This window comes from Archocentrus centrarchus, chromosome 1 (assembly GCF_007364275.1).
Source record: "Archocentrus centrarchus isolate MPI-CPG fArcCen1 chromosome 1, fArcCen1, whole genome shotgun sequence".
Lineage (NCBI taxonomy): Eukaryota > Metazoa > Chordata > Actinopteri > Cichliformes > Cichlidae > Archocentrus > Archocentrus centrarchus.
In genome coordinates, this window is record NC_044346.1 from 26,947,201 (window position 1) to 26,960,762 (window position 13,562).

Here is a 13,562-nt window from a genome sequence, read left to right on the forward strand (position 1 = left end):
TTTTAAAAAAACAAAACAAGGCTTAACCTTAGTTTGCCCCTTCATAACAACTGTTTTTATTAATGAGTCATCCACCCGGGTAATGGCCACATTGTGATGTGGAGTCTGCTAGGCCTCATCCATGTGTGAGTGTCAGAGGTAAAAGCATAGAATTAAGTGCTGTGTGAATGTGGTTGCTTGTGTAAAAGCTGTGAGTGTGTAGAGTATCTCCTTTCTGCCTGTTTTTAGTTTGCATAATGACTGCATGTCATTATGCAAAGGTTGACTTCTCAAGAAGCATGGCATCCCAGGTCAGAGAGAGCAATGCCACTAATGGGCAACCAGGCAGCAGACACTTCAAATCACCTTTCAGAGGACAAACTATTACTTGTAGCCATTGCCAAATTTGGCTATTTAAATGGAAGGAGAGGGAAGTGGTTTAATTTTTTAACTTGCTGGGTAGCCTTAAAACCAGTCAGGTCACTGAGACCACAGAGTAACCGAGGCAGAGAGTGTAATCAGTAACAAAATAAAAAACACAACAATTTGAAACATCTTTTAAAACAGTGTCTACAGTCTTTTCCTTAGCAAATATCTTAAGTTACAAAATTGGAAGAGGAGCAGAAGATGCTGAAAAGAGCATTTTTCACAAGAAATTGTATCGAGAGCACAGTCCACCTTTCTTCAGGGAATCTTCTTATCCATCAACTGTTGTCAGTGTGAATTTGCAGAAACAAACCCAAACACTATGTTAAAGTCCACAGACGTTTAACAAGGAATAAGATCAAGTGAGTTTTAAACATGAACCTGTGGTAAGCTGCAGACGATCTAGCTGAGAATGAGTGTCAGTAATTCTGTGTGGTGTGTGCCACCACACAGAATTACACACCAGCTATGTTAAGCTTATCCAACCACTCTCCCACCTGTATCAGGTGTTTTTTTTTTTTTTGATTGGTAGCTCCACAATGAGATGCTTCATCCACTGTGAATCATATTCTTGCTCCAGTGCAGTGACAGTCCTCTCAGATTAATATCATCCATGACATCTCCTCAGCTAGTGCTACTTCTTGGTGATACTGCTGTGCTCCGTTTATTTGCTGACTCTTTCCCATCAATCTGGAAATAACCATCGTCTTTGTCATCATCATCATCCGGCAGGTTGGTCCACTTACAGCGGCTCTTGCAGAAACCGCACTCCTGGTAAACAACCAGCTTCAGTCCTTTGACCGCTTTCCTCACTGTACACTGTCTGCTGCATTCTCGGCATGACTCGAGCAGCTGGAGGATGCACTCTTCATCCACAATGATCTCTGATGAACTGAAGGGGTCCGAAAACATGCAGCAGTTAACTATATGAAGGCTCTGATGTCTGTAAACAGACTACAGAAATCATGTCTCTGGAAGTCGCGAAAGATGATACAGTAATACATCTGAGGAACACACGTGTTGGAAAAATGAACAAAAACCTGCTGATGGAGCCTCACAGCAGCATACCTTCCCAAGTCAACCAGATGGCGTCCATCTCCCACACTTAATGAGGTCCTGAATTTTCTGTTTCCATCTTCTTGAGCTGTTTGTAGATTTTACATAAGTTACACTTGAAATAATGCATTTTGCTTTTTTTTGGGGGGGGGGGGGGGCTAAAGTGAAAACTTCTCACCTCCATTTTCTTCATTTTTGCTTGCATCTTTTTTCCTCAGCTCCTGAAAATATAAGACAAGGAACCTGTCAGCAGAGCAGTTAGGCAGAAGTCTGATTTATAGTGCAAAGACAATAAAAGAAAAACAGCTGTGTTTTGACCAAAGTCAGTTCGGCTTTGATGCAATGTACTTGATAATCTTTTTTTTTTTTTTTTTTTAAAGCTCATTCCAAGTTTAGTTTGATTGTTTTGTTTCCGTAATGGTCCAAAAATTCAAAAATGTTCATATTACCATGCTACAAAACAATTTTTGATTGTTTTGGACAGAAAAGTTGCAAAAATGGATTGATAAGCAAATTGTGGCTGTTCAACACGAGGGACCACACAGTCATTTTTACCTTTCCATTTCTCGTTGACTGGATAGAAGAATCTTTTTCCTTTTCAGCTTCATTTGATAAACTCATCCCAAATTGATCTTCACGGCACACACTTTGACTGAACAGACAACAATAAAGGGGGGAAAAAAAAAAAAGAAGCCAGGAATTCAACCTTGTGTTATTTGGTTTTTCCTTTTTAAACTTTTTTTTTTTTTTAAAAACACGTATTCATCACACAACCTTGTGTCCAAAAAAATTGAGATGCTGTGAAATGTAAAAAACAGGAAGAAATAATCTGAAAATTCTTTAAATGTTGAAACTGCGAAGTTTTGTTTTTTGGAAACAAACAAAAAAAAAAAATTGCCAGCAGCACGTTTCAAAACAGTCTGGATTGTGGACACAAAAGCATGGAAAAGCTCTGCAGTTGATGAGCTGGCAGCAGAGTTTTGTTAAAAGAAAGGGTGATGTAAGGTGGCGGTAAACATACCCATGTTCCAGCTTTTTCACTTTCAAAACGAAATGAAGGAAATAAAAAAGGAAAAGAAACAATTTGAATGTTTATTTACAATAATACTTTATATTATAACATTTGCACACAGACCTTCTTACCGGGATTCAGCAGATGAGCTTTCTTTGAGGCTCGGCAGTTCAGATCGACTTGCTGATGTGGTCTGACGATAACTAGTCATAAAACAAGGCAATTCATTTACATGGAAACAAGCAGCACGAGGACACACAGAAGGAGAGTGGTCTCTACTTTAGCATAAAGCTGAGCATCTTCTAATTTAGTGAGACGCCATTCCCTCTCCAGCTTACGGGTTATCTGCTTTAAGCTGTGCGTTTGCGTATTATACCACGGAGTCAGGCACTTCTGATTTGAAGCTTTCCTTTTCAGAGGAGCCACAGTATCCAAAGTCACACGCAGTGAGGATGTAAAACTATTGACGAGATAATCGACCTCACTGGGAGCAGAGTTTAGGTAGCTGCTCTGCACTGTGTTGGCACATGGCACTGAAGAGCATAACAATGAAGGAATTCGATCCTTAAACTTAGTTACAGCACTTTCAGAAAGACTTCTACTGTAATAAAATTTATTCCCCACTGCTGTGTAATCCATTAAAGTAAATGTAAATGTTACTAAGAAATGATCAGACAGGAGGGGGCTTTCAGGGAATACTGTTAGGTCTTCAGTTTCTATGCCATATGTCAGGACAAGATCCAGAGTATGATTAAAGTGGTGGGTGGGCTCCTTTACATTTTGAGAGAAGCCAATTGAATCTAATAATAGATTAAATGCAGTTTTGGGGCTGTCATTCTCAGCATCTACATGGATGTTAAACCAGATAAAAAGTCTGAGAAATCAGACAGAAACTCTGAGTAAGGACCAGGTGGACGATAGATAATAAATAAAACAGGTTTTTGATTTTCCCAATTAGGATGGACAAGACTAAGAGTCAGGCTTTCAAAAGAATGAAAACTTTGTCTGGGTCTTTGATTAATTAATAAGCTGGAATGGAAGATTGCAGCTAATCCTCCTCCTCGACCTGTACTCTGAGCATTCTATCAGTTACTGTGACTCGGGGGTGTTGATTCATTTAAACTAACATATTCATCCTGCTGTAACCAGGTTTCTGTAAGGCAGAATAAATCAATATGTTGATCAATTATTAAATCATTTACTAACAGGGACTTGGAAGAGACAGACCTAATGTTTAATAATCCACATTTAACCGTTTTATTCTTTGGTGCAGGGGAGGAAGCTGTATTATTTATGGTTTTGAATTTTTATGCTTAAATAGTTTTTAAACACTTTCTCCAGGTTGACTCTCAGCTTATCCCATCTCTTCGCTTTCTTTGCTTCCAAAAACCCCAAAATTTTATTTTTCCCCTTTGTGTGGTTGTGTTGAAACAGTTTGTATATCTGCTATGCTCCCCTAAGGACAGGCTAACTACTTAATTTGTTTGCTGGCGTACTTCCTCTTTGTGATGGAAAAATTCATCCCTGGTGGCAGTGAAACAAATATTGATGTGCAACTAAACTGAATTGTTTTCTTACCCAGCAGATTCAAGCCACCAAAAAGCACTTTTTTAAAAAAAAAAAAGGTTAAATAATTTTTTTTCTGTTAGGTTGAATTACCTGTTGAGCAGAAAGCTGGCAACTTCGGCGTCACTTTTAAAATCCTTCTCTCTCCGCAACTCCTTCCATCCGGGAAAGGCTACTGTGCCAATTTTGACTGTGGTTTTATCCTGACGCCAGTTACGTTGTTTCTTTCCTTCGCGTTTTTGCTTCTTTGATGAAGGGAACCCATTCTGAGATGATGAAAAATACATATGATCCTTCATATTTTGACTCTGAAGGTGCAGACACTAATTAGAAAAGCCTGCGGGTCTTTAACTCCGCCTCTCCGCGCTACGTATGTGGGCAGTCTCTGCATTCAAGGTGGCGGCTTCCACAAACCGGTGCCTGGTCCTCTGTATTTTTTTTTTTTTTAATGCGTTAATTCTATTATAAGTTATAAGAATGTCATTTTGTTGGAACATACTAATGTACATATAGATGAGTACAATATTGGTTTTTCCATTAAAATAGACATATCATACTTTTAAATCCTTCCTTTTCACATGTAAATCATTGACTTGTGGTCTATATAAAGTAGAACTGCAATGCTTTGGTCTGAATTCCTCGTTATTGTAGCTCCACAGACCCCTCTCTTAACGTGCGTCTTAGAGCAGCTCGTTTTGGTGCGGTCTCTTTAAATGTGAATGAGACATTTCACGCCCCGCCCCCTCCAGGTCGCAGAGCGTTCCACTCTACCCCGTTCGGCCATTAATGTAGTTTGATAACAGGGATACGATTAGGTACCGGCAGAGGAGCTTTTTATTCACATATGAATGATGTAAACAAAGCCTCGACATAGTTAAGGAGTTAGCTAACGCGAGCGTCAAGAACGTGACTGAATCCCAGGACAAAAACGGCAAACACAAAGCCAAATAATGTTATTCAAAACATGCAGTACACTTATATCCTCAAGGAGCTAAAAGCTAGCACACAGCACTAACAGAAGCAGAAGGCACAATGCTACTGCTATCAAAACAATGGCCAGGACGTCATATCAACACACAAAATTAATGTTTAAAATAAAGTTTGTTGCCATTTTAGTGTTATTTAGAGCTTACCGCTTTGCTGTGTCCGTGGTTTCTGTAGAGAGAAGGAACTGACCCCTCAATCAGATGAAGTCTTTCGGCAAATCCCTCTTGATACTGGCGGAGGTTGCTGAAGCACTCGTCCTTGAAGTGTTTCGCGCAAACACGGAACACTTTCCTCACTGATGTGGGTACATTTCCGAAAAAAATAAAATTTAACCATTCACTTCGAATATGCTCTGATGCCGGGGGGCGATGTAAGGAATCGTGTGGGTTAATACACCCAACAACCGAACATTTTGACTTGTCTGCTTGCAACTTCGGCATTACTGAACTGGACTACAAAATCGCTGCGAAAAAAAAAAAATTTTTTTTTTTAAAAAAAATGGAGGATTCACGAGATTGTTAGCCGGAAGTCCATGCCCTTGTTTAGCAGTTCCACAGGAAATACTGTGACGTAACAGAATAGAGAAAACTGAACAGACTGAAAAATATGACCCAAAAAGAATATAAAGCTATCTACGCAGCACCGGGAGAGAATACATTTAAATTTCCTGCACTCAGACACTCAAAGTACACAAAAAAAGTAATTTAAGAGCTAAAAAAAAAAAAGTGGATTTTGTATGATATGTCCCCTTTAAGAGATTCCAGGAGACAGGTAGTTACTGAGAGCTGGACAGAGCTGTAGAAGGTACTTTTGTGAAGGGAGGAACAGGATGAGCACTGCCAGAGCCCCACAAAATAACCTCTAGCAGAACACTGGCGTGAATGTCTCTAACCAAACAATCAGAAACAGACTTAATAGTGTGGGTGACCTGAGGGTACACAGACCTCTACAAGCTAGGCAACAGTACCCTGACTGCAATTACCTATCAGGCTGAAATCCTTGGACTCAATCCCAGACCCTACACTGACACAGTGGATCCTGGGCTCCTCCTGGTGAATAATAATGCCCGGCCTCATGTGGTGACAGTATGCAGGCAGTTCCTGAAGGATGAAGGAATTGATACTACTTACTGGTCTGGCTCCCATGCTCACCTGACCTAAATCCAATAGAACACCTCTGGGACATTATGTTTTGCTCCATCCAATCCTGTCAGGTTGCACCTCTGTGTTTTCAAAGTGTTCCTTTAAATGTTTGGAGCAGTGTACATTTACTTTATGTATATCTTAATGCAAAAACCTTGGAAGTAACTACTTAAGTAGGATTATGACTTTTACTTAGAGTGTCTAAATTCTTGAATCACCACTCTGCAGAACACTTAGATAAAATAATCTTTACACTTTTCAAGAAATACATATGCATGGGGGAACGGGGCTCATGAGTCTTAAAATCATGCCCAGTGTCTCCTAGGCTAATTTTATACACTTCAATGAATTCTGATTAAATATTTTGCCAACTTAGAGTAGAAGATTTCAGTTCCTCCTGACTACTCAACCCAGCAAAACAATCATAATGTTGCAGCAGCAAAAAAAAAAAAAAAGACAGTAACACATGATTCTATAAAACATAATGCTGTTAGGTCCAAACAGCACAGTTTTATTGCTCAGCCTTCTGCAAGGGTACAAGAAGTTTATGACTTTGCTTCTTTATTGTCTTTATGTACAGGTGTCAGTTACAAACTCACAGAGCAGCTGATGTTAAAAACTATGCAAACATATACTGTAATAATAAATACAAAAACAGAATTCAAAAGGAAAAAATGGTGCAGTTTTTTGTTTTGTTTTTTTAAAAAAAGGATTTGTTTTGTACTGATTTCCATCAAAAGTCATTAACCCACTCACACACAGAGGAATTAAAGGGGAGAGTCTGCTGAACACTAAATAACTTGTGGTTTGTAACCAGTTGCTCTTTCAAGTGCACAGTTTTGACCCGAACCAGATTTAAGTTTTGAGCTTTTTGTATTGCAGATGTTGCTTCAAAAGATCGTTTATCTGTAAAATTGTTGAGACTGTCTGATCAATTTGGCTGCTTAACAGGGGTGGGGGGTGACTTTCCCCTCATCTGGAAGCGCTCGGAGCCAACAATTTTTGTACGGAAGACTAAACCGTCTGAAAAACTAAAGGCAGCAACAAAGAGCAGAAGTGGACTGTGTACTCTGGACAAACACACGTGAGTCTATATATGTCATCTAATAAAGAAAAATATTTAGTCCAATAACTATTTGGTAAATAGAAGGAAGTTTTGGATTATAACTTGGGAGTCCAAGTATGCATAATGTGTGCAAAGAAAAAAAAATAACCCTTGTAATGCATTTATTTTCCAGATCTGAGTAAAGTTTTTAAAGGTAAAATCAAATATCTCTATGACTGGACAAAAACCATGTTTTCAATGCACTCACTTTTATTTGTTTTGTCTCATGCTGAACAAAAGGAAAAAAAAACGGTTTATGATGTGAGGGATACCTGCAAATAAATGCAGAGTACATATTAAAAAAAAAAAAAAAAAGAACATTTATTAGATTCTTTCCAAGTTAAAAAGTTTTCTAAGAGGAACAATTAAATAGGCTTTAATCTCAAGCATCCATTCATGCAGTGTTTTTATTTTTTGGATGGAGGCTTTGCTGTTCGCCTCTCTAGTTTTCTGTGACTTTTCATTTTGGTTAAACATTTTCACCATGTAGCACCCCCGGAGATCAGCAGCAGTCAACCTTCAGCATTTGCAGCTCTTAAGATCTCAAGTTACCAACAGCACCAGCAGAGTCTTTGATTGAAAACAAAATTAACGTTGTCAAGCTGAAAGTTGTCCCCCTACATGTGAAAAAACATCGCTGTCTGTGCTAGCAGACCTCCAGAGCAGCAAATGTGGTCTCCTGTGAGAAGGTATTTTTGTTAAGAAGTGACAGTGAAAGAGCAAAAGAAAATGTCACTTTAAACTGCTAAGTTTTAAAGGTTTACAGAAAGGGCCCCTGTATACAGTTTTATCCCCTCCTCACATACTAGCCTAATGTAAAATAAAAAAAAAAAAAGAAAAAGGACAACTTCACCTGAGAATGCAAAGAGGTCTGTGACAGACATCAACATGCTTGCATTTAAACTGAACAGAAAGAACAAGCAACAATATACAAAATAACTATGTATTTGTACATATATACTTAAAAATTACAGGTGTATAGATACTTTTTACTCTGAATATTTCAAATGTAGTTGTATAGCAAATGAAACATATATCTGAATCTAATGTGAAGAAAGCACTCCTGCTATTACTGCTCAGTTTGTAAAGTGCTCTAAAGTGACAAGAGATAGAGAGAGAAAAACTTCTGCCTGTTTAAACTGATGATGTGACTGAAATCAGAAAACTGCCCTGAACAGCTTTTTGTCGAGCCTCATACCGTGGACACCTGTGCTCTTTTCACATATGTTTTGACATTAAGTGGGTTGAGGCAAGCTTGCCTGGATATAAAAAAAAAGAAAAAAAAAGAAAGAAAAGAAACAGACATGCTGCTCGAGACAAATGTGTGAACGAGAGGGAAAAGGAAGATGAACTGGATTCGGTGAGGAAATTAAGGGCAGCTACGACGTGTCTACTTTTTACTTGGACACATGCAGAAACATACGTACTTACACGAACTGTGGCTACACTGCAGTGATTTACGGAGAAAAGATTACTGAAAATTCTTCGTCACCAGAGTCCATCCCTCAAAACGCCACAAAACACGGGACCGACACACGACTCAGTCGTGATGAGTTCCACTTCAAAATGACATGCTCACTGCTCAGATGTGACATGACTTAACAGTTACGAAATGACTGCTGGTGTGAAAATCAAACTAATTATGAACATGTAGCATTCTGAAATGGAAACCCTATCGATATCGACGCAGTACACCGAGGTAGGATCAATTCGTGGCACTCCTACAAGATCAAGTGCACCAGCTCCAGGAGAATCGGAAGGTGTTATCTGTTGAGATTAAGGTGGCACCTAAGGGGTGTGTGTGTGTGTGTGTGTGTGTGGCTACCTGCAGTGTCAAAGATTCAGTAGCATGACATGGATCAGTCAGTAAAAAACAGCAAAACAAACAAAGAAGTATAATGGCTGCTAAATATCTGGGAGGAATTTTTCAAACAAAGAATTTTTTAAGATGCTGACAATGACAGGGAGGACTCCATAGCAGCTGTTCAAACGTATCGATAAGGGAAGAATGTGGACAGTGGTGAGAGAAGAGGAAGACTGTAGCCTGGACGCACACTCAAAGTGAATCTGTCGGCACGTCACAGTGACAAAAGTAGTCCGCTATAGTCCTGCACAGTTACACATGTTCATACACTCCAAACTGGCTCTCATTCCACCGCAAAGCCACACGTCTCCTCGATCGCTGTCAGTAGCTTGTCGTATAGCTTGTCATAGCTCTCATAGGGCGGAATGTCAATCCGGTTAAAGCTGGAGAAAGAGGAAAAACAGACTGAATCCCAGGGACAGGCCTTTTGACACATAGGAGCATTTTGACATGTGCCAGAATCATTTAAAGGATTATTTTGTATTCCTAAAATTATCAAAGATTTTTTGTTCCTGTTAAATATGTGCAAGTATTGTTTCTGCAGATATACGTCACACATACCAGGTATGGGCTTTGGGCAGGTTATTGGTGTTGGCATCAATCTGATGGATGGTGAAGAGTCTGGGCCCTGCAGCACCTGCAATCAGCGCACAAACAGAATCCATCAGCTCCAGTTTGGCACCATCCTGCTGTTAAAGTGAACCTATTATGGTTTTCCTTAAACTGACACAGTGGTGGATGTTCAGTTTATACAAGTTTCAAATACTAAGTACACAAGTGTAAACACGCTCAGGATTCAGACTGCTATGAACACCTGATTTCAGCATTTTCCCCTAAATTCTTAGATTAAAAAGGGGATGACCTTATGGTCACAACAGGCATGCAGGTATGGCAGTAAACACAGTCACCCCTCCCAACTCATGTTTGTGAGGGTCAGTCAATCAGAAGAAAGCTGGCTTAAAGGGAGAGCAGATAAAACAACTTGTTTGAGACAGCAGAGGAATTGAGTGGCTGCACTGAAGCCCAACAGAAGACAAATAAGGGTTATTTTGAACCGTGACTCATATGTAATTACTCTAATAGAGTCCAAGAATACATAAACATATGGAGCTGCAACTGAGCGTGATGGGCCCACTTTAATAAGTTACTCACCACATCACTGCTAATAAAGTCCTGCTTCCTTTTTAATTTGGTCGTGTTTTTCTGTATTCTTTGTTGTCCAAAAAAAAAAAATCACATCATTACTTTAGTTAAAATTAAAAAGAAAACTGAAGGAGATACTCATTTGTAGTGTGGGCAGAAAGTAATATCACGACTCAAAGACTACAGGAACCTAAAACAAAAACTGGGATTCTACTCTCCAAAAATTGACCTAGAAAATCTTTAGAACTGCAAGTAGAGAACCGATGGGAACACAGACTTAGTCAGGTTAAGTACCCTGTAAAGCCTTGAAGCCTTGCAGTGGGACTCTGGATGAGCCAGTAACAAACTGCAGTAACCGGGCCCTCCTCTCCTCGTCAAATGACTCCACAGCTTTCCAAAACCACTTGACAATGTTGCTGTCAGGGGTGCAATGCTTCAGACGGGTGTTGGCCTTCCAGTCAGCAATATCGATCTTTCCCAGGCCACACACAATTAACTGCAAGGAGAGAAACTTTTAGGTCATTGTGGAAATTTTTTTACAATACCTGAAAGAGCATTAATCCCATCAATTTAATCATACATGATGATATTTGTGTATATTTTTTTTAAAGAAGAGATACCACTGTAACTAGATGGCTCTGTCATCTACAGTACCTCTAATTCCTTCTCGTCAAAGGCTTTGAGCAGATGCTGTGGGATAACCTCATTGAAACCCTTCTGCAGGGCCAGAAACTGAGCTTCAATGCCATGAAGAAAACGCCAGTTCACATACAACCTGCAGAGAGCAAAGAGGAAACACAGAGGAGTGTATGTTGAATTTATCACACCGTGACAGGAGATACAGAGCCACCATTTGACACTGTATTAACAACAATAGTGCAGAAAAGTGTAAATAGGGTGAGCTTATGTGGGTTCAAATTAAACTTGGCTGCATGCTGCACATTGTCCATACCGGACATATTCTTTCTTGGTGTCTTCTGTCACAGGGATACTCTTCCCATTGGGCTTGAGTTCATGTGGGATGATTTCTCCATAAGCATTGTGCTCCACACAGAAAGTGTGGTCCAGGACGCCAGTGATATCATTGTCCCTGAGTGGAAAGTAAGCAAAAATAAAGGATGTAGTGATGAGTACCAACTCATTGATTCTGTTTTCCTCTCTTTATTTTTCCAGGATTAAAGAAGAGACGGTGGTATTTTTACAGTCATCATCATCACATTTTGTCCTGTCATGTAAGCACTGCAAAGTATTTTCCCCCAATATTCACCTTCACATGCTCAATGATGTCTCAGCGAGAAATACTACTAAACCGACATGACTGCATCAGCCAAAAACCAAAAAAATAAAATGCAGTTTTTGCACTAATCAGGCTAAAACTGACACATGATACACCATCAATGTACTTTTAAAAAAGCTGCAAGTGAAGGACTAAATCTGCAAGGTTGTTCATTTTCGAGATCTGATGTTCAGTCCATCTGGCAGCAGGGGACGCTGCAGTCATGAGACTGGGTGAGGACAGGTTTGGATTGTGGTTTGGATTGTGTGTGGTTCTTAAGTACATTTGCTCTGAGTTTTCTGCATGCATGAAACACCTGGGAGAAATATCTTTAATATATTTTTTTATGTCAAAGTATCTGTAAAATTAGTTTTATTTTGTTGCGTATGCTTTAAAAGAAAAACTCTTGGATCTTACGATGCTCTCAACTTTGGGTTGCCATTGTAGAGCATTTAGAAAACAAATAAAATTAAATGAACATAATGGATCTCACAAAATCCAGACGAGGCTGTTGTGTAGGTCAGGATCAACAGATTCCATATCGTCCAGCGTGATCGGTTTTCCTAGCAGCTGTTTGTAGAAGGGCAGAGTGAAGCCTCCGTCAATGTAGTGGCCGTGAAACACTGCCATGCCCATGATGCGACCCACAAAGTGGAAGTATGACAGGTGCTCCTGCAGATTGAAAAAGGTTATATTAACAAACAGAATTTTATTTCATAGCTTATCACATCAGTTTAAGTTTTTAACACTAAGCTGATACCAATGATGTATACTCAGGAGAGGAAATCATTTGCTACTTTGCATCCAAATACATAGCAGAAAAACAATTTACCAAAACAAAGGTATAAGACTAGAGAATTTTGACAATTATTTAACGATTAATTTTAACTAATCTTTTATTAGCGTTTTACATCCACATTAAATACATATGTCAAACCTGGCAAGCATTTAAAAAACGTTACCCAAATTAAGCTTGAACATTTAAAGCTGAAGTTGTCCTGCCACAATCAGTGTAGATATCCTAACAACCCATTTCACGTTTGTCTCCAGTGATTGGTGGTTTACATACATAATCACACTATATCACACACTATATTGCCAAAAGTATTTGCTCATCTGCCTTCACACACATATGAACTCGAGTGACATCCCATTCTTAATCCTTAGGGTTTAATATGATGTCGGCACACCCTTTGTAGCTATAACAGCTTTAGCTCTTCTGGGAAGGCTTTCCACAAGGTTTAGGAGTGTTTATGGGAATTTTTGACCAGTCTTCCAGAAGCACATTTGTGGGGTCAGACTGATGTTGGACAAGAAGGTCTGGCTTGCAGTCTCCACTCTAATTCATCCCAAAGGTTCTGTTGGGTTGAGGTCAGGACTCTGTGTGCAGGCCAGTCAAGTTCTTCCACACCAAACTCGCTCATCCATGTCTTTATGGTCCTTGCTTTGTGCACTGGTGTGCAGTTAGAGTGGAACAGGAAGGGGCCATCCCCAAACTATTCCCACAGTGCTGGGACCATGAAACTGTCCAAAATGTTGCCAGATGGAGAAGCGTGATTTGTCACTCCAGAGAACACTGCTCCAGAGTCCGGTGGCAGTGCGTTTTACACCACTACATCCAACATATTGCATTGCGCTTGGTGATGTAAAACCTGGATGCAGCTGATCATCCAAGATCTGCCATTCCATGAATCTCTCTACACACTGTTCTTGAGGTAATCTAAAGGCCACATGAAATTTGGAGGTCTGTAGCGATTGACTGTAGAAAGTTGGCGGCCTCTGCACATCGTGCACCTCAGCATGCGCTGACATCATTTTACATGGCCTACCACTTCATGACTGATTTGCTGTCATTCCCAATTGCTTCTGCTTTGTTATAATACCACTAACAGTTGACTGTGGAATATTTAGTAGTGAGGAAATTTCATGGTTTGACTTGTTGCACAGGTGGCATCCTGTAACGATACCACACTGGAATTCACTGAGCTCCTGAGGGAGGGAGGGAG

At 39.7% G+C, this 13,562-nt stretch overlaps 2 protein-coding genes across 3 annotated transcripts in view; both read right to left on the reverse strand.

The window, feature by feature from the left end:
- Positions 1-520: 520 nt before the first annotated feature.
- Positions 521-5,669, reverse strand: LOC115781660 (uncharacterized). Its single transcript, XM_030731451.1, has 7 exons — positions 5,173-5,669; positions 4,133-4,305; positions 2,605-2,676; positions 2,017-2,113; positions 1,640-1,682; positions 1,474-1,549; positions 521-1,297 (listed from the first exon to the last, which is right to left on the reverse strand). Exons 1-7 carry the CDS (start codon positions 5,464-5,466, stop codon positions 1,030-1,032), a joined length of 1,023 nt encoding a protein of 340 aa, XP_030587311.1. The 5' UTR covers positions 5,467-5,669; the 3' UTR covers positions 521-1,029.
- Positions 5,670-6,638: 969 nt separating this feature from the next.
- The window catches only part of LOC115779785 (E3 ubiquitin-protein ligase SMURF2-like), a 72,002-nt gene continuing 65,078 nt past the window's right edge, over positions 6,639-13,562 (reverse strand). For both annotated transcript variants that reach the window (XM_030728597.1, XM_030728589.1), the window contains exons 15-20: positions 12,050-12,228; positions 11,233-11,370; positions 10,935-11,055; positions 10,575-10,776; positions 9,699-9,774; positions 6,639-9,520 (exon numbers count right to left, since the gene is read on the reverse strand). In XM_030728597.1, the coding sequence (XP_030584457.1) occupies positions 9,421-9,520; positions 9,699-9,774; positions 10,575-10,776; positions 10,935-11,055; positions 11,233-11,370; positions 12,050-12,228 (816 nt within the window). In that variant the 3' untranslated portion in view covers positions 6,639-9,420. The remainder of the gene's footprint in view (positions 9,521-9,698; positions 9,775-10,574; positions 10,777-10,934; positions 11,056-11,232; positions 11,371-12,049; positions 12,229-13,562) is intronic.